The 20,198-nt window shown below is 51.5% G+C and overlaps 1 protein-coding gene across 2 annotated transcripts in view; it reads left to right on the top strand.

Annotated features, from left to right (window-relative positions):
- Positions 1-13,084: 13,084 nt before the first annotated feature.
- The window catches only part of ZNF335 (zinc finger protein 335), a 20,280-nt gene continuing 13,166 nt past the window's right edge, over positions 13,085-20,198 (top strand). Inside the window, exons 1-9 of one of the 2 annotated variants that reach the window (XM_035006437.1) lie at positions 13,085-13,174; positions 13,851-14,101; positions 15,375-15,615; positions 16,421-16,498; positions 16,744-17,043; positions 17,143-17,271; positions 18,062-18,208; positions 19,674-19,926; positions 20,007-20,184. In XM_035006437.1, the coding sequence (XP_034862328.1) occupies positions 13,901-14,101; positions 15,375-15,615; positions 16,421-16,498; positions 16,744-17,043; positions 17,143-17,271; positions 18,062-18,208; positions 19,674-19,926; positions 20,007-20,184 (1,527 nt within the window). In that variant the 5' untranslated portion in view covers positions 13,085-13,174; positions 13,851-13,900. Of the gene's footprint in view, positions 14,102-15,374; positions 15,616-16,420; positions 16,499-16,743; positions 17,044-17,142; positions 17,272-18,061; positions 18,209-19,673; positions 19,927-20,006; positions 20,185-20,198 lie in introns of both variants that reach the window. The other variant, XM_035006438.1, reaches the window with a different exon arrangement.

Raw genomic sequence — 20,198 nt, 5'->3', positions numbered from 1 at the left:
TCTGGTCAGTCGTGATCACACCCAACAATACAGGTTAAAGAACATTGGCATCACCACAAAAAGTTCTTCGGGACTGTGCTGCTAGTCTAGAGCAGCGGCTCGCAGATTATGAATTTCTGGGACTAGTACATGTTCAAAAGTATTTGGGCAAGGACAAAAGTTTGCCAACTCTTTGGGGTGCCTAGCTGGCTCAGTTGGTAGAGCACGCAAGTCTTGATCTCGGGTTTGTGAGCTCCAGCCCTATGTTGAGTATAGAGATTACTTAAAAAAAAAAAAATTTCTAACTCTTCATTTTGCCAGAAAAATTTAAATGCAGTAATAATGATTAAAAAAAAAAAAAAGAACATGGATACTAGAAGTAATATGAACTCTTGCACTGGATCCTGGGCTTAAACAGTCCGCATTAAGATATATTTCATGGAATAATTAGAGAAATTTGAATTTAGATTGTATATTGGAGGGGCGCCTGGGTAGCTCAGTCAGTTAAGTGGCTGACTCTTGATTTCGGTTGAGGTCATGATCTCAGGGTCCTGGGATTGAGCCTTGAGTCTGGCTGTGCGCTCAGCAGGGAGTCTGCTTCGGATTCTCTCTCCCTCTCCCTCTGCCCCTCCCTCTGCTTTCTCTAAGATAAATAAGTTTTTTTTTTAATTTTAAAAAAGATTTTATAGGGATGTCTGGGTGGATCAGTTGGTTAAGCGTCTGCCTTCGGCTCAGGTCATGATCCCACGGTCCTGGGATCGAGTCCTGCATCAGGCTCCCTGCTCAGCAGGGAGTCTGCTTCTCCCTCTCCCTCTGCCCCTCCCCTGGCTCATGCTAGGGTTCTCTCTCTCTCTCTCAAATAAATAAATAAAATCTTTAAAAATATATGTTTTTAAAAAGGATTTTATATTGGATAATTGTACTGTGGTTATGTAGACGATAGCCTACATTCTTTAGAAATTGGGGTGGAAGCTTTAGGGGTGAAATATGAGGATGTCTGCAACTAACTCCTTTCTTTGTGGTTCAGGAAAAAATATTATATATCTTTATAGAAATAGAAATATAAACATAAATGGACATAAATAGAAAAAGAAAAGAAGCAAATGTGTCAATATATCAACTGGTGAATCTAACAAAAACAAAAAAATAAATAATAAGACAAAGGGAAAAACAAAGAACTGGTGACTCCAGGTAGAGATTATAGGAGGGCTCACTGTACCCTTCCTGCAACGTCCCTGAAAGTTTGAGAATTTTTTGAAGTACAAAGTTGGGGGGAAAATCAGAAGTCAAGTTTCCTCCGCTGCCGGGCAGAGCACAAGTTGTCTTGCCGGCTGGGGTGATGCCCAAGGTCTTGATGTGGGATGTCAGTTACGTGGTGTGTAGTGGGTTACCTTGTACCTCTGCCTCACCCCAAAAAAGCAATATCCACCTGGAATCTGTGAATGTGACTGTATGTGGGAAAAGGGTTTTTGCAGATGTTGTTAAGGATTTTGAGATGAGGTCATTCTGGATTAGGGTGCACCCACAATCCAAGGACTAGTGTCCTTCTAAGAAGAGAAAGGTAGAGATTTGTTCAGAGACACAGAGAGGAAGCCATGTGAAGAGGTGGCCACAAGCCAAGGAACTGGAACCATCAGGGGCTGGAAAGGAAGTATTCTCCTCCTCCCGCCCCCTCCGCGCCCCCCCCCCCCCGCCGCCCCCGAGCCTTCAGAGGGAGGATGGCCGAGCTGACACCTAGATTTCACATTTCCGGCCTCCAAAACTAAGAAGTAAATTTCTGCCCCTTTAAGCCACCAGGTTTGTGGTCATTTGTCTTGGTAACCCCAGGACACGCTAACATGGGTGTGTTCACTTAAGGAAAATTCATCAAACTGTACACTTAAGATTTGTGTGCCTGTCTCTATGTGTGTTACACTCCTTCAAAAATGTACTTAAGGGGTGCCTGGGTGGCTCAGTTGGTTAAGTGTCTGCCTTCAGCTCAGGTCATGATCTCGGGGTCTGGGGATCGAGCCCCGCATTGGACTTCTTGCTCAGCAGGGAGTCTGCTTCTTCCTCTGTCCCTCAACCCTTTCTCACTCTCTCTCTAAAATAAATAAATAAAATTTTTTAAAAATATACTTAAAAATAAATAAGAAATGATGATCTACTATCAGCATTCAGTTTTTAAAAAATCTTAAAAGAAAAAGTTTAGTAAGGACGTTATCTCAAAATAAAAGATGGGCCCTTAAAATGAAATCTAACATTATGACACTATTTCCCTTCATTTTGCTAAGAATCCGCAAACATATGTCATCATAGATAAGCACCAACTACAGATGGACTGCATCAGAATCACTAGGAGAGCTTTAAAAAATCCAGAATCCCAGACAGAGAGGTCACGGAGAAAGGATAAGGAGTCCAGAAATAGACTTGAATACATGTGGGAATTTAGTATATGCTAAAGGTGGCATTTCAAATTAGTGGGGGAAGACAGATTATTCAATATGGTGTTGGTTCAACTGGCTAGCCACTTGGAAAAAAATAAAGCTGTATCTCTACCTCATTCCAATTTACCAAAATAAATTCCAGATGGATGAAAATGTTAATTAAGGGGGAAAAAAAAAACACCACCCTAAAAGGACTACAAGAAAATGTGAGATGTTTTCCTTTTATAATCTAGAGGTAGAAATTGCCTTTAACCAACACTTACTGAATACTTATTCTCTAACTTTGTGCTTGGTGCTAGAAATGGAACAAGGGTGATTGACCTCCAGGAACTCATACTACCGAGGGTGATCTAAAACACTGGTTCCCAGGTTGTAAGATTTCACTAACCATTAATAATAATGTTTTAAATTCTTTGCTTTTTAATAATCTGAGAGTGAGGAAAGCATTTCTATGCACAATACAAAAATCACAAAGTTGTTATGAAAAAAGATTAATAAATTTTACTACATAAAAACAAATGGCCAAAAAAAGCAAAGAATAACAAAAACAAATGGTCCTGATGGACAGGGGAATGAAGATAGATTGCTTAATGGGTGTGAGGTTTTTTGGGGGGGGGTGATAAAAATATGTTGGAACTAGATAGAGGTGGTGGTTGCATAACATTACGAGAGTACTAGATAGTACTGACTTGTAAACTTTAAAATGATTAATTTTATGTTATGTGAATTTCACTTCAATTAAAAAAATAGGAATGCGGGCACCTGAGTGGCTCAGATGGTTAAGCGTCTGCCTTCGGCTCAGGTCATGATCCCAGGGTCCTGGGATCGAGTCCCACATCGGGCTCCCTGCTCCTTGGGAGACTGCTTCTCCCTCTGCCTCTCTCTCTCTGTCTCTCATGAATAAATAAATAAAATCTTTAAAAAAAAATAGGAATGCAAGTTTTTGGGGTTTTTTAAAGATTTTATTTATCTGACACAGAGAGACACAGCAAGAGAGGGAACACAAGCAGGGGAAGTGGGAGAGGGAGAAGCAGGCTTCCCGCCTAGCAGGGAGCCCAATGTGAGGCTCCAATCCCAGGACCCCGGGATCATGACCTGAGCCAAAGCCAGACTGAGCCACCCAGGCACCCCAGGAATGCAATTTTTAAAGTCAACTTTAAAAACTCCAAATGGTGTGTGTGTGTGGCGGGGACTCCAAATGCCTCGCTGGGGAAAAACTTGGTAACACAAAGGGGAGACAAAAAATACATTTCCCTAATATACAAAGAGTTCTTAAAAATCAATAAGACAAAGATAAACAATGCAGTGTTGGTGAGGGCCTGGAATAACAGACAACCTCATATATCATCAGTAAGAATGTAAATTGGTTTGAACTTTTGGGAATGTAATTTTGAAATCCTGTAATTTAAATGGACATAACTTTTTTTTTAAAGATTTTATTTATTTTATTTATTTATTTATTTGAGAGAGAGAGAATGAGAGACAGAGAGCATGAGAGGGAGGAGAGTCAGAGGGAGAAGCAGACTCCCCGCTGAGCAGGGAGCCTGATGTGGGACTCGATCCTGGGACTCCAGGATCATGACCTGAGCCGAAGGCAGTCGCTTAACCAACTGAGCCACCCAGGCGCCCCTGGACATAACTTTTGACCCAGCAATTTCACTGCTGAGGTTTTTCTACTTACAAATACACTTACACAAGAGTTCATGGTGTTATTCTTGCAACTCAAGAAGACATACAGGTTCAAAGGTGTTTTTTGCTGCACTGTTTATAATGGCAAACAAATAAATGTAAGTGTCCATCAGTAGAGAACTGGTTAAATATGATACATCCCCTGGACATTGGATCCTATCCAGTCATTAAAAAGAATGAGATGTATCTACATGTGCTTGTGGAAAATTATTCAAGAACTATTAAGTGTGTGTTGGGTTGGGGAGGAAGCATTGTCAGCAGCACTTAGTATTATATATCCAGTGTGTGCAGATTCTTTTTTTTTTTTAAGATTTATTTATTTGAGAGAGAGAGAGTTGGGGGGAGGGAGCAGAGGGAGAGGGAGACAAGCAGATTCCATGCTGAGCTCAGAGTCTGACACAGGGCTCGATCCCAGGACCCCGAGATCATGAACTGAGCTGAAATCAAGAGTCAGACACCAACCGACTGAGCCACCCAGGCACCCCCAGTCTGTGTAGACTTTTAAAACATTTCTGGATAGTACACAAGGATTTGATAACAGGGGTCACCTCTAGGAAGTCCCCCTTAACATTGAGGGACAGGGAGAGAGATTTTTACCTTAACTTTATATCTTTTTGTACTTCTTGAATTTTTATCTTTTTTAAAAAGATTTTATTTATTTACTATTTATTTATTTATTTATTTATTTATTTATTTATTTATTTATCAGAGAGCGAAAACACAAGCAGTGGGAGTGGCAGGCAGAGGGAGAAGCAGGTTCAGGGCTCGGTCCCAGAACCCTGGGATCATGACCTGACCGGAAGGCAGATGCCCACCGACTGAGCCACCAAGGTGCCCCGATAGGCATGTTTTCATTCCTATGCCTTAAAATTCTTTTTAAAATTTCTATATCTATCGGGGCGCCTGTGTGGCTCAGTCATTAAGCATCTGCCTTCGGCTCAGGTCATGATCCCAGGGTCCTTGGATCCTCCCTGCTCCGCTGGAGGCCTGCTTCTCCCTCTCGCACTCCCCCTGCTTGAGTTCCCTTTCTCGCTATGTCTCTCTCTGTCAAATAAATAAAAAATAAACTTAAATAAATAAATAAAATTTCTATATCTATCAATAAAAAACATTATTTTGCATGTTTTATCCTTTATAGAAAGTGTTAATTTTTACAGTAGAGCTCTTAGACCCAGGCAAGTGAGGCCTTGGATCCAGAGCTTTAGAGGGGTCTCCCTCTGGCCCTTCTCTGTCTGTGCCCCTCTCCACGGGGCAAGGAGTCCAAGGGAATGTGCCCGTGCAGCGCCTGTGAGCTCCTTAGAGACCACAGTCAGGGTAAGCAAGCCCGCGGGACTCCCAGTTCAGATAGCCTCCGGTATTATGCAGCACCTATGCAGGTCTTTCTCCAGGGTCCATCCTCCTGAAGACGGACCAGCTGCCTGAATGTGCACCTGAATGATCAGTGGGGTGGCCAAGGGGCTACAGTTTGCGGAGGGGCCGGATGGGGAGTAAATGGAGTGGCACTTGGGGGCGGAGCACACAAATGGAGTGGGCTGGGGGGGATGAGATGAGATCCAGATAGGGGGTGGGCCTCTGTATTCTTGCCTTGGGCTCTCCTCCCCTGCCCCGCATACACACACATTAAATTCTGTGCATTTAACAACTCGCTTTTCCACTCAACATCACGTTTTCGGGCATGATTGATTTTCATGCCTATATAGTATTTCTTTAACGTTTTAAAAGTTTCAGATCCCTGGCCCGTCACCCAGAAGATTCTGACGTGGGGGAGGGGCCAGATGGTTTCTGCGACTTTTGGAAGCTCTGTGCGATGCAGCTGGGTAACCCCGTTTGGGAACCATGGGACATAAGCCCCTCTTGGCATGTCCCTGGTTTTGTACAAGCTAATATTGTCACTTTCCGCTGCCCCTCCACGGGGTCCTCAAGGTCGACCTGGGCCGGCCACCCAAGGCCACCAGCCCAGCGGCCTGGTTCCTGTCTTAGGGACTAGCGGAGGCAGCGGGCGCCCCCTGCTGGAGACAATCGCGAGCTGAGCAGATGGGTCCTTCCACGCCTCCACTCCGCCACGCTCACTCAGGCTTTCCCCTGTGCATTTAGGGTACCCCACGTGGACACAAATAATTGCCATCTGCTCTGCCTTCGTAAGACGTTCACGGGGAACACAGACATCCTGAGAGCTTCCTTTTATGGAGCCTTTATTAGGAATGAAGGAGTGCCCTAGTGGAGGATTTGTGGGCTCAGGTCCTGGTCAGTCCTCTGATCACTGTGTGACCTACAGCAAGTCATTGAACCCCTGAATAACTCAGTTCCTCATGAATGAAATATGGGGCTGCAATGTCACCAATCTCACAAGACTGCTTTGAGGATTAGAGTTGAAAGTGGTGCCTGGCATGTGGCAAGGACCAGTCACTATTAGATGCCAGACCCAGGGCTAATGATTACTCACAGTGACAGAGAGCTTACTGGTGTCAGCCGCTGTTCTATGTTCTTTCTGTTGATTATATCATTTAACCACCACAACTCCATGAAGTGAGTAGGCTTCTATTCTTCTCCAGCTTACAGAGGAGGAAAGTGAGGCACAGAGAATCAAGCTACTTGGCAGAGGCTCACAGTAGGTCAGGGGTGAAGCATGATTTGAACCCAGGCAACTGTACTCCAGAGCCCATACTTTAAAGTTTTTTCTTTTAAGATTTATTTATTTTAGAGAGAGAGCGTGAGTGGGATGAGGGGCAGAGGGAGAGGGAGAGAGAGAATTCTCAAGCAGACTCCCTGCTGAGCACAGAGTCTGATGCAGGGCTCGATCTCAGGACCCCAAGATCATGACCTGAGCCAAAAACAAAAATCGGATGCTCAACGGACTGAGCCACTCAGGCGCCCCGAGAGCCCATTCTTTTAATCACTACATCCTCGGGGCGCCTGGGTGGCTCAGTTGGTTAAGCGACTGCCTTCGGCTCAGGTCATGATCCTGGAGTCCCGGGATCGAGTCCCGCATCGGGCTCCCTGCTCGGCAGGGAGTCTGCTTCTCCCTCTGACCCTCCTCGCTCTCATGCTCTCTGTCTCTCATTCTCTCTCTCGCAAATAAATAAAATCTTAAAATAAAAAAAAAAATTTAATCACTACATCCTCATGGCAATCTGGTGAGGCACGTACTATGCCCATTATACAGCTGGGGACACTGAGGCTCAGAGAGGTGAAGTGACTTGCCTCAGATCACAGAACTAATTAGTGCTGGAGCCCTGGCCTGGACTTGCCCCAGTTGTCTCTCTGCATTGTCTCATGTAACTCCATGACAACCCAGAAGGCAAGGTGACCCTGTGTGACAAGTGAGGACCCTGAACGGAGATGATTGAGGGACTTGCTCAAGGTCACAGAACCAGTTAGTAGGGAGCTTTCTCTGTTGGGGGCGGGGCCCGCGGACATTCTATCTGGGGCCTAGCACCTCCACGGTGCCCTGCTGCTGACCTGACCATCCCTTGCCTGTGTGATTACAGCTCCAGGTCCCAGGCGCCCGAGCTGAGCACCACTTGCTTCCAGCCCAGCCTGGGCACAGCTGTCAAAATCGTGCTCTCAAGCTGTCACTCAGCCTGAGCCTGGCCTCCGCATTGGTTGCTGGGGCTTCCTGTATGGCTTGAGGCTCAGATTCCATTCCCCCACCCTCTGAGAGGCAGCTGGTACCATGGAAGGAGCGGGCGTTCGGAACCAAACAGTCGAGGGTTCAAATCTAGCTGGGCCCCTTCATTTCTGCACAACCTTGGGTGAGTTTTCTCCTCTCCCTGAACTGCCATTTCATCCCCTGTAAATGGGGATGAAAATGGGGTAAGGATCGGCACTTTGCAGGCTCCTGCAAGGATGAAATGCAATCCGGTATGTACAGCCTCTGCTACATAGTAGGGGCTCAATAAACGTTAGATCCCTTTGCTAGTCCTTTGTTGCAGACCCTTGTCTCCAGCCCTTCATTGCTCCTCCCAATAGGCCCAGCAGTATCCACCTTCCCTTCTTGGATTAGGCGTCTCCAGGCCTGGGTTGGGCTGGTATAGGACAGGCATCCTCTGTGGAGGTGCTGGGGGGGGGGGGGGGGGGGGGGGCCGCACAAGCACTGGATCATAGGCAAAATAACATCCCCACATATAACTCAGTACTGTTCAATGACCTCACAAAGACTGATTGAGCACCTACTATGTGCCAGTAACTATTCTGGGTAATGGGGCTACGGTGGTAAGCAAGAGAATCAAGATCCCTATTTGCTATAAGTCACTGAGAACGTACCTATTCAGTGTTCAGCTGCTGGGCGGGGCCCCGTCCATGCTGACACTAGGCCCATTCACTGCCAGCCTGCACTGTCTTCCATACGTTGTTTCATTTAATGCTCCCAGATACCATAGGAAGTATTCATATCATCCTCAATTCATAGGTGAGGGAGAGGAGTGAAGTAACTTGGAGAGGAGGCAGGGGCTGACCGTAGGCAGTCTGATTCCAGGACCTGAGCTTAACTGCATGGCCACACGTTCTCCCTTTTACTCTTCAAGGTTTGTATTGTTATTCCCATTTTACAGATGAGGAAACTAAGACTCAAAGGGAATGAGGGCTGGCCAAGGTCACACAACATATAAATATAGGTGCTGGAATATTTGGACCCTAGGTGTGGCCCGACTCCAGACCCCAGGTTGCCCCTGTCTCATTCAATAGCTATTTTCTTCCCAGCAGAGAAAAAAAAAAAAAAAAAAAAAAAAAAAAAAATCAGACCTGGGTCTGGCCTTGGGAGGCTAATTCTGTTGAGGAGGCTGGGGGATAATCAGCAGCATTGCACTATGGTGTATGTCACGGCAGAGGCGTGTAGAACCTGCTAGGGAAACATACACTAAGGAGATAGCAACTCTGCTGGGAAGGGGTCCCGGAAGGCTCCCTGGAGGAGGTAATGCTTAAGGTGAATGTGGAAAGATAAAGAGCCTTAGAAGGATCAAATGGAATGGGGCGGGGGGGGGGGGGGGAGAACTGCCTGACAGCATACACATGATATGTGGCTCCTTCCTAGGTGTGGGACTATTTGGGCCACTTAATTTTTCTGTTTATCTCAAATCCTTTCACCGCCCTTCTCCTGCGCCACTCCTTATGGCAGAGGCTGGTCCCTGCAACCCATGCTTCCTGAGCTCCTTTGCCAAGTGGCTTCTGGCTAGGTTCGGCCAATGGGAAGCCCTGGAGAGAGCAGAGTAAGATGAAAGGAGAAGCTAGGGTATTTCTCCCCATCTCTCTCAGCCTTGGAGGCGGGGAGTGGCTGTGGCAGCTAGGAGGTCTCCTCCATAGTTGCGGATTCTGCTAGAGAAGCCCATTGTGGTCCCCGCTCCTCTCTGGGTGGCCCCGGGTACCGATCTTGGTAATGCCATCTCCTCCCTGTAGAGCTCCAGCCCTGGGGCGCGGGGGCAGGGGGGGGGGTCATGGCTTCCTGAGTTGTTGCTAACCTCTGGTTTGCCTCAGCTTCCCCTGGTTGCTCTTTCTGCCCAGCACAAAACTTTATAACAAACTCTCCATCATATTAGATTCCCTCTTTAGAATCATCTGGTATGGGTCTTATTTTCCTGAGTAGACCCCTGACACTCTGTGGCTCTGTTTCCTAACCTATAAAATGAGGGCTCATTGATTCATTCAACAGATGGGAATCTAGTGGCCTCCTCATGACTGCAAAACTGTGCTACATGTTGGGAATATCACAGGAAACAAGGTCCATTAAAAGACATGAAAATCCACATGCTGCCCATCCTTCATGTCTCTATGATGATCCGAAGAGATGCTTGCATGAATGTCCCCTGCTGCTTGGGTTTCAGGAATTGCCATCACAGGCAAACGCTGTTCGGACCACAGCCTGTTTTCTGAATCCAAGTGTCCTGGTTCTAAGGCTTTGCCCCACCTTTCCTCCCCCCAATCCTCAAAGAGAAAAATTTAGGACAAATGAAAGGAAGCCTTAATTTACACCATGGGAAGTCAACTTAAGGGATTCATTATCTCAAGTGGTGGTACAGCTTTAAGCTATAAATAGGTTTTTAAGAACAGGTTTAGCTAAACCCATAGGTGGCCGTGGGCACGGAGACAGGAGGTAGAGATGAGCCCAGAGCACCCACCTGCTGACTGCCTACTCTTAGCTCTGTTGCCCTCCTGAGGCATCTGGTACAGAGGAAAGGGCAGTGGACTGGGAGTCAGGAAACCAGGGTTTGAAGGCCAGCTCTGCTGACCAAGTACATGACCTTGGACAAGTCACTTCACAGCTCCTGAGCCTATTTCCTCATCGGTCACATGGGAATATTGAGAGTACCTAGGATCTCTGGTTGTTGGGATGATTCCCGTTTAAAAATGCATGTAAAGCACCTCATGTACGTAGAGTACTTGGTAAGCGCTCAGTAAACACTCACTAGTGCAACTGTTATCTGCTGCAGGAGCTCTGGCCTGGAGTCATAACCCTCTCCACTAGACCAAGAAACTCGCTGCATGATCTTGAGCAAGTCACTTTCTTTCTCTGGGCTTTAGCTTCCTCATCTGTAAAATGGGAAACTAGCCCTGCCTGGCTCAGGAAAGAACAGTTGAAGTGTCACCTGTTACCATTATTACTGCATGAGCAACGGTACAGCAATCTAAAAGTGTGACATCTGGAGCCACATTGCCTGGTTTTCAATCCCAGCTCTACCCCCTACTTAGATTCCTTTCCTGCTCTGTTCCTGTTTCCTCATACATAAAGTGGAGTTAATGACAGCAAGTACCTCACAGGGTGGTCACGAGGATTACAAAAACTAACGTAGGTAAAGTGCTTAGAACGATGACTGGCACAGAGCATTTTTTTTTTTAAGATTTTTTATTTATTTATTTGACAGAGAGAGAAACAGCGAGAGAGGGAACAGAAGCAGGGGGAGTGGGAGAGGGAGAAGCAGGCTCCCCGCCTAGCAGGGAGCCCGATGCAGGGCTCGATCCCAGGACCCTGGGATCATGACCTGGGCCGAAGGCAGACGCTTAACGACTGAGCCACCCAGGCGCCCCCGGCACAGAGCATTTTAAGTTTGTGATTACTAAGCATGTAACACATGGCACCCAGATTGCTTGGGGCTTTTGAATCCGACAGACCTGCGTCTGTACACCCTCCTGGTGGTGTGACCTTGGACAAGTCACTTCCCCTCCCTGAACCTCAGCTTCCTCTTCTCGACAATGGAAGATGAGAATAACCTGCTTCCTTAGGGCACCATGATGCAGCAAAGCGTGTGTGCAGTGCTGGGCACGTGGCAGGTGCTCACCGAAAGTGCTTCCCTCCTTTTCCCCTCTTGGCTCCTCTCCTCAGCATTCTTCTCAATGGTCCACTTTGTCCTTCTGACCCAGAGCCTCTTCGCTGCTTCTAAGAAGTCTCCCCCTCGAGCTGAGGCAGTAATGACAAACGGCATGTTTTGGTGGGAAGAACGCTGGATTGGCAGTCAGAAAACCAGGGTTGGCTTGCTTGTCTTTGTAATGGAAGGATTCGGATATGCTGTTTCCAAGGAGCCATGACCTTGGGCCAAAAGCGTTCCCTCTCTGGGTCTTGGGCTCCTCTTCTGTTCCATGATGAGGTTGTTACCTTTTACATCGTGACATTCTGCAATCTCCTGATTCGGTGGCAAAGGCCAAGGTTAGGATTGAGCCTTAGTTGGGCTGGGGAAGGGAATGGGTGCTGCGGGACTACTGCTGAGTACCCCAACATCCTTGGGAGAGGTGACATGGTCACCAGGATATATCCCACTGGCAAGTGGTGAGGGTTGGGGGTGGCTCTGGATAGCTGAGAAATCAGGTCCTCATTGGAAACCTGTGCATGGAGTGCAAAATCAACCTGCCATTATGCCATTGTTGACCCAGCTTTCCAAGCCTGCTCTGGGGGCCCGGTCCTGCTGGATGGGAGGTAGGGGGTGATGAAGGAACCTAGCCCATCCAGAGGCCTCATGCTCTATCCCCCCCTACCAAAATCTGCTCCTAGTAAAGGACCAGGGAAACCCCCTCATACTCAAGTACACACAAATTATAACAGCTGGAAGCACCCTTTGCCTTTTTAAATAGGGTTGATTTTTTTTAACAGGAGTTTTTTGAAGAGTCTTCCTCCCCTCAACCCATTTGTATTTTTCAGTTGAGGAAAATAACTCGTGCAACACAGATCTAGGGACAGACCACGGCACCAGGCTCCCTCACAAAATGATAAATAGGCTTAAACAGAAACTAGTGCCAAAGATGGCATTTGCAGCATCAGGAAGAGGGGCATACCTGAAGGGCTGCTGACCTTTAAATACACCTACATTGGTCTACACGGAGCAAAAGCGGGCTGTGGAGGATGTCTCGACCTCCAGCTCTACTAATGCAACAAATACGTATGAATAAAGTTCACTAAGGGCCGGGCATTGACTCCTCTCCATTTCCCCGAATCCAGCCATCCCACCTGCCTCCGGAGTGCCCTTATGTGACTTTAGGACCAGCCACTGCCCATCTCCGGGCCTCATTTTCCCCATCTGTACAAGGATTATATGTTCCCCTCCTCCCAGGACACATCAAACCTAATTAGGAAGGATTCGATTAGCCTCGATAAGAGCGTTAAGCTATCGGTCAGGAGCCAGGCGAAATGACTAATGTTTATTCCTCTCCGGCCGAGTCAAAACCTCCCGGGTGCCGCACATCCATTGGAGCTGTTCCGGGAAGGGCGTGGTCAGGCCACTGAGGGCCACGCCCCCAGGCCGTGGGGCAGCCTTCGCCGCGCCCAACCCTGCGGCCCAGGGAAGCGGTCCCAGCAGTGACGTCACATAACCACGCCCAGTGTAGCCCTCCGCCAAGAGAAAAAGTAGTCCCCAACCCATAGCGGACTGTGTCACCCATACTTGGCGACGTATAAAATACTAGACCCTCTCCGGACTGGACCATGGTTCTGAGGCCTCAGGGCAACCTTCTGACACAGCGGAAAGCTGTCTTTCTCTGGGTCGGCGTAGGAAGTAGTCCCGGCCTACGGTGGGCTGACGGGTCCCTCCGCAGCGGGGGAAAGAGGATGGCGACCTCGTCGATGCCGGAGTCGGAGAGGAGCGCGGCTACGAAAGCGTTAGGTGAGCATCGGGTAGAGTCAGGTCGCCCCACTGCACCCTGCCGCGAAGTGGGGCCAGACTGCGGGGATAGCCGGCGGCGAGCTCCCGGGCCGGCGGGGCTGTCCGAACAGGGCCCCGGGGTCCCAGGCCCTTTAGTCGCTCTCGCACTTGCCTGAGCGGAAACCCGGCGCCGCCACAAGATGGCGTCGGGCCTGGAGCGCAGGCAGCGCCGGGGACAGCCCCGATTCGCCAGGCCCCGGGACCGTCGCTGTCAGCCCCCTCCGCATGGGAACCAGGGGAGGGGGGAGCGAGCCACTGACCCAGGGGGGCCTGCGGGCTGTACCACCGACCCTGCACCCGGGGGGACTCGGGGGGCCTAAGGGCTGAACCACTGAGCCCGGAGCAGGCTCTTAGAGCGAACCACGCTGGGGGAGTCATGGAGGAGAGACGAGAAGGGTCAAGATTACCGGCCATTGACCACCCTCCCGGGGATGGGAAGGGGTCTAGACTGCGAGGCCAGGCTTCTTGGTCCTGTTTTCCAGAGGCTCATGTCTCTGTACGCGAGAAAGCCTCTCCCCGTCGGAGACTCAGTCTTTGCACCTGCGAAATGGGCACACGGGTGCAGCTGGGTGGGCCGTGGTTGCCCGGGCCGGGGAGGAGGCCCACCTGTTCTAGCCCGCGTCACCTCCTCTCGCAGAGTGAAGGATCCAGACCCTGCGCCTCCCTGTCAGGCGGCTCCCCGAGCCGATGGAGGAGAACGAGGTGGAGAGCAGTAGCGACGCGGCCCCGGGGCCTGGCCGGCCCGAGGAGCCCTCTGAAAGCGGCCTGGGCGTGGGCACCTCTGAAGCGGTGTCGGCCGACAGCAGCGACGCCGCGGCGGCTCCGGGGCCGGCGGAGGCCGACGACTCTGGCGTGGGGCAAAGCTCCGACCGCGGCAGCAGCTGTCTGGTATGGACCGGGCTGGCCGGCGTGGGTGGAGGCAAGGACCGCAGGCAGCGTGCCTGGCAGCCAAGGGAAGCAGCCAGAAAGGCTGGCTTGTAACTAATCCTCGTTTTTGGTTTACTGTGTGTCAGGCACCGCGCCAAGCCCCTAACATGGATTTTTCATTTAAGCCTCATACCTCGCAAGGCATATATCACTCTTTTGCACTGCAGGGAAGGAAACCGAGGCACAGAGAGCCGACAGAGCCAGGATTCAAACCTACGCTGTGGTCTTACCCACTCCACTACCCACTGTCCTCACTCTTTGGTTCAAGTCTTGGCTCTACCCCTGATTCACCGGGAGACCTCTTTGAGCCTCATTCTTCTGTCTGTAAAATGGAGCAGGAATACCTGCCTCGGAGGAAATACTCTTGGACACGTTCTGTAAAACTGTCATTTCCTCCTGGCTCTCTGATCTTGGACAAGCTACCCTACTTCTAGCTCTCAGTTTTCTCATCTGTAAAGAGGGAATGATAAATATATCTGCCTCCATAGGGTTTTTGTGAGAATTAAATGAGTTAATACATGCAAAGCAAAACTGTGCTCAGCACATAGTACGCATTCAGTAAGTATTAGTCATTACTGTTGTCATTACCTGCAAGATAATGACTTCCGAGGCATCGTGGTATAGAGCTGCCCAACGATGGACCCCCTTTTGGGGTCCAAGGGTTTCCTTAATTCAGCAAAGATGGGCCTGCCCAGCTTGTGCTGAATTCTGGGGATACAGCAAGGGACAAAACAGATGTGGGCCTGGCCCTTACGGAGAGTACAGTCTGACCTAGGAGACGTTATGCTACAGAGTGAACCATGATGAGGGGACACAGGCGACTGTAGCACCAAGGACAGAGAGGTCCTGGTTTGGCCGGGGGGTCAGGGTTGGCTTTCTAGAAGAGGTACCAGCTAAAGGTGGTGAGAAGGCTGGGTAGGAATTAGCTGGGAAGCATTTCAGGCAGAGGGAAGAGCTAATTGAAAAAGGCCCAGTGAAAACAGCTCTTTGAGGCTGTGTATGGGTGTGGGGATTATGCGGCCTCTTACCTGACCAGAGCCAGAGACCCTGGAAATTGTTCTTTGGTGGCTCTGTGACTAGAAGGCATCTACTGGTCATCAGTGGGCCTGATGGTGTGGATGGCTCCACTCACCATGTTTTTGGGCCAGGGAACTCGATCCAGTGGGTGGCAGGCAACCTGCCCTGCCCCATCATGGCTCCTAAAATGCCTCTCTCCTTGTTTCCTGTCGCCCAGGAGGAAGTGTCTGAGAGTAGGTCGAGCACAGATCCCTTGCCTCATGGCTACCTGCCTGATTCATCTTCTGTGTCCCATGGGCCAGTGGCAGGGGTGACAGGTGGCCCCCCAGCCCTGGTGCACTCCAGCGCACTCCCAGACCCCAACATGCTGGTGTCTGACTGCACAGCGTCTTCCTCGGACCTGGGCTCGGCCATCGACAAGATCATCGAGTCCACCATCGGGCCGGACCTAATCCCGAGTGAGTCCGGCAGAGGGCAGTGGGAGTCGGCCCACAGGGATTTCCTGCGGGGTCCAGCAGAAGCAGCTGCACAAACTTAGGCAAATAACCCTACCACTCTAAATGTGTCACGTGGGAACAGTAGCCCCTGTCTTGTAAATGAGGTGAAGATTTAATGAAACAGTGTAGTATGTGCTTGGCACGTGATAAACACTGAATAAACGTAGAAACAGTAATACCTAACTTTGTACTGGGGTTTGCTCTAAGCACTTTACATATAGTATCTCATTAATCCTCACAGTCTAGATGAGAAATCTGAGGTACAGAGGACCCACTGAGACCAGCAAGGTTGGGCCATAGGCTCAGATGGTCTGACTCCAGAGTCCATACTCAAGAGTTACCACACTGTACCCTCTATTACCAGTGGTGTGTGTAAAGGCCATAGACTTGGAAACGCCCTCAGGTGGTGTGGGAAGCCAACCCTGAGAAAGTGGTGCAGGGGCTAGGCCTTGACCTTGGGGGAGTTTGGAGACGGGGAGGGGGACTCTCCAGGTTTTAGTGGTCAGAGGTGGGGCAGCTGGGGTAGCCATGGCATCTGTGCGACTGTAGGCCAGCTCCTGGGCCAGCCTGTCACACCACACCTCCCAACAGCCCAGCTCTGGGCGGAGGTGCACGGGCAGCAGGTACAGGGTGCAAGTGAGGCTCGGGGTGGTGGGGGGGGGGGCAGTGCAGCTGGATCATAGTTGGTGCAGGTGAGCCAGAGTGAATGTGGCCAGTTACAGTTGTCATCGTCAGCTAGGACTCCCCTCCCTACATCTCTGCCCAGGCTGTATCACCGTAACCAGTGCTGAGGATGGCGGGGCCGAGACGGCACGGTACCTGATCCTGCAGGGCCCAGACGATGGTAAGACCCCAGGCAGCAGACCCAGGAAGCCCTGCAGTGGGTGAGGGAGTCGGAGAGGGAGGCTCTGCCACAAACTCAGTGTGTGGTCTTGGCAGCTCGTCCGCTGCTCTGGGCCCCACTTTCCCCGCCGTCACTCTGGTGGGGAGTTGGGTTCTAGGATCTCTGGGCCTGCCTGGGAGGGGCGGCCGTCGCTCGTGGCCCATGTTGCCCTTCCCCTCCTCTCTGATGCCCTCACCCACCCCCAGGTGCCCCCATGGCCTCGCCGATGTCCAGTTCCACCTTGGCCCACAGCCTGGCAGCCATCGAGGCCCTGGCTGATGGCCCCACATCCACGTGCCTAGAGCCACCGGAGGAGGCACGGGGTAGGCCCAGCTCCCCCACGCAGCCGCCCCCGGGCTCTGGCGCCGAGGAGCCAGACCTGCAGAGCCTGGAGGCCATGATGGAGGTGGTGGTGGTCCAGCAGTTCAAGTGCAAGCTGTGTCAGTACCGGAGCAGCACCAAGGCCACGCTGTTGCGCCACATGCGGGAGCGGCACTTCCGACCAGGTGCACTGACCACAGCCTGGCCGCTGGGCTGCGCGCGGTGGGGGCAGTGGGGGGTGGCCGAGAGCCAGACGTGGCGAGCTTCTCTGATCTTCGCCGCAGCAGCTGCAGCTGGGAAGAAGGGGCGTCTGCGGAAGTGGGGCACCTCAGCCAAGAGCCAGGAGGAGGAGGGGCCAGAGGAGGAAGATGACGACGACATCGTCGACGCCGGCGCCATCGACGACCTAGAGGGTAGGCCACTGTCGCTCCCGGGCGTGCCACCACCGTACCCATCTCCAGATACTGAGCTGCCTCTGGCCCACGTGGAGGGCTGGGAAAGAGGACTTGGCACAGATTCAGCCCCGCAGGTGCCTCCAGTGTAAGACAGGAGTCGGGGCTCTGGGGTCAGGACCTCTGTGTGCGGTTGTGCAGGCTGTGCACTGAAAAAGAGCACCACATCTAAGAGGGCCGCATTCACATTTGTCCAGCAGAAGCAGAAGACCAGCCACACGTACTTTTTGTTGTAGCTGTATTTAAAAAGGTTAAGAGAGAAATTTAATCATGATTACCAGTGGGTTATTTTATTTTCTCTTTTTATTCTAGTGTTTTGAAATCCAGTAGCTCAGTGTAGAGCAGGCGTAAGTGCTCAGTGGTCATATACAGCTAGCGGCTCCCACCCTGGGGAGCACCGTCATCAGAGTTTGTAGATTTGAGTGCTTCCTCCAACTGTTTTCTAACAGTGGCTATAAAGTGTCTAAAGGAGGGGGCATCTTTTTCTAGTTCACATAGTGGTGCTGTCTGAGTTAGCGTTAGGAGTCAGGAAAGGTGTAGAGAAAGGGTTGCAAGGGCTTGGAGAGAGGCGCTCAGAGTCAGCCAGGGGAGGTCAGGAGGGCTTCTGGAGGAGGCATCACTAGTAGGTGGGCTTGGAGGAGAAGTAGGCAGGGATGGGAAGGGGGCCTCTTCCCAGGGAAACCAGGCCAGGGGTCAGGGCTGAAAGGGCGGGTCCAGGACTGATGCCCACCTTCTCTTGCGGTCCCCACAGAGGACAGTGACTACAATCCGGCCGAGGATGAGCCCCGGGGCCGGCAGCTACGTCCTCAGCGCCCTACTCCCAGTACGCCAAGACCCCGAAGGAGACCTGGCCGGCCTCGGAAGCTGCCTCGCCTGGAGACCTCAGACCTCCCAGACGGTGAGAGTCGGTCGTAGGTGGGGCCGTGCGAGTAGGGCTGAGGGGTGGCCTCATTCCCTGCTTCCTTCTGTAGAGCCTTGGGGAGTGAGTGTGCCAGGCAGGGGGGACCCGCAGGCCTCCTCATAAAGGGCCAGCCCTCTCGGACCGAGCTTGAGAAGCCCTGACTTAAGCCATACGTCAGCTTTGTATCCTCGGTGGTAAGGTGTCTTACAGCACAGGAGAAGTGTGAACCTTTATAACTAAACCAAGAAGATCAGTTTTAAGTATGATTCCTGAAATGAGAACGAGTCTGAGGCCTGAAACTGTCCAGGGAGCACTGGCTTGGAGCGTTACCGGCTGGGGACTAGAAAGGCCCACAGGCATGATGGCTCTGCCACCTACTAGCTAGGTGACCCAGAGCATGGGACTTTGCCTCTTGAATCCCCTGTCCCCTTTCTGTGAATGGAGGTGACAGCACCTGCCTTTCAGGATTGCTTTAAGGTGTAAATACAAAAATACATGGTAGCTGTCTTTGTATATGTGGTCTGGGGGAGATCATTACATTTTTTTAGCATCCTTTTTAAAATAGCTTCGTACTAAGATCTATACGGGAAAGCGCACGTACCCGAAGCGCCGAGCTTAGGGAGCTCTGACAAGGGGGATGCACCTGCACAGCCAGCAGCCCCGTCAAGAAGATGGTACCAGCATGGTCTAGATCACTTCTCATTTTTTTTTTAAAGATTTTATTTACTGATTTGAGAGAGAGTGAGTGAGTGAGCACAAGCCAGGGGAGGGGTGGGGCAGAGAGGCAGAGGGAGAAGCAGACTCCCCGCGGAGCAGGGAGCCCGATGCGGGGCTCCATCCCAGGACCCCGGGATCATGACCTGAGCCGAAGGCAGTCGCTTAAACAACTGAGCCCCCCAGGCGCCCCACGTTCCATTTTTAAAACATTACATTGGAGTACTGTTGATGTTTTTGAATAGGTAACACATTCAGATTGTTCAGACTTCTAGAGGTTGTGAGCGTGTACGGTGATGTGGTGTCTCCTCCCTTCCTCCCGTCTGCCCTCCAGCCTCCCAGTCTCCCTAGGGAAGACCAGTGTTAAAGTACCTGCTGTCACTGCCAGACTCTAGAATGTTCCCGTGAGGTCACTAGCACAGCAGTTATCCTCTCCACTTGACAGATGGGAAAATGAGACTCGGGCCGGAGGCTTTGCCCGAGGATGCACGGACGTCCCGTGTCCGGGCTCAGCTGGCGTGCGGGCCTCTCGAAAGGCTGCTGCGGGCCGTCGGGCGGGAGCTGTGCAGGCAGGGGGCCAGCTGCAGGGCGGGCCTGCGTCCATGCCGCCTGCGCCTGTCCATCACCTGACGTGCCCATCGGCGGCCTGTGACCATGTTTGAGGGAGATGTTTTGGCTGGCCCCTGGCACACCTGTCCACATCCGTCCTGGTGTATCCGTGGCTGATCTGGGATTATGTCCGTGTCAGGTGTGGAAGGAGAGCCTCTAGTGAGTTCCCAGAGCGGACAGAGCCCTCCAGAGCCCCCGGAGCCCGAGGCACCCAGCTCCTCGGGCCCAGGATGCCTGGTTGCCCTGGGCAAGGCCGACAGGGCCCCCGTGGACCCCAGCGTGAGCCAGTCAGATGCGGAGAACGCGGCCCCCTCCTGCCAGGATGAGCCCGCCGCCCCGCCCCGCCGCCGGGGCAGACCCTCCAGGCGCTTCCTAGGCAAGAAATACCGCAAGTATGTAGAGCAGGGACGGGCTGGGGGAGACGGCCGGCGGCGCGGCCCAGCCAGACCTCTCCCCAATGCCCTCCTGGCAGGTATTATTACAAGTCTCCCAAACCGCTCCTGAGGCCCTTCCTGTGCCGCATCTGCGGCTCCCGCTTCTTGTCCCACGAGGACCTGCGCTTCCACGTCAACTCCCACGAGGCCGGGGACCCCCAGCTCTTCAGGTGCCTGCAGTGTAGCTACCGCTCCCGCCGCTGGTCCTCGCTCAAGGTGTGGAGCGGGGG

The sequence above is a fragment of the Mirounga leonina genome, unplaced genomic scaffold (genome assembly GCF_011800145.1).
Source record: "Mirounga leonina isolate KUSES-001 unplaced genomic scaffold, KU_Mleo_1.0 Mir_150, whole genome shotgun sequence".
NCBI lineage: Eukaryota > Metazoa > Chordata > Mammalia > Carnivora > Phocidae > Mirounga > Mirounga leonina.
This window is presented reverse-complemented; position numbering and strand designations above follow the sequence as displayed.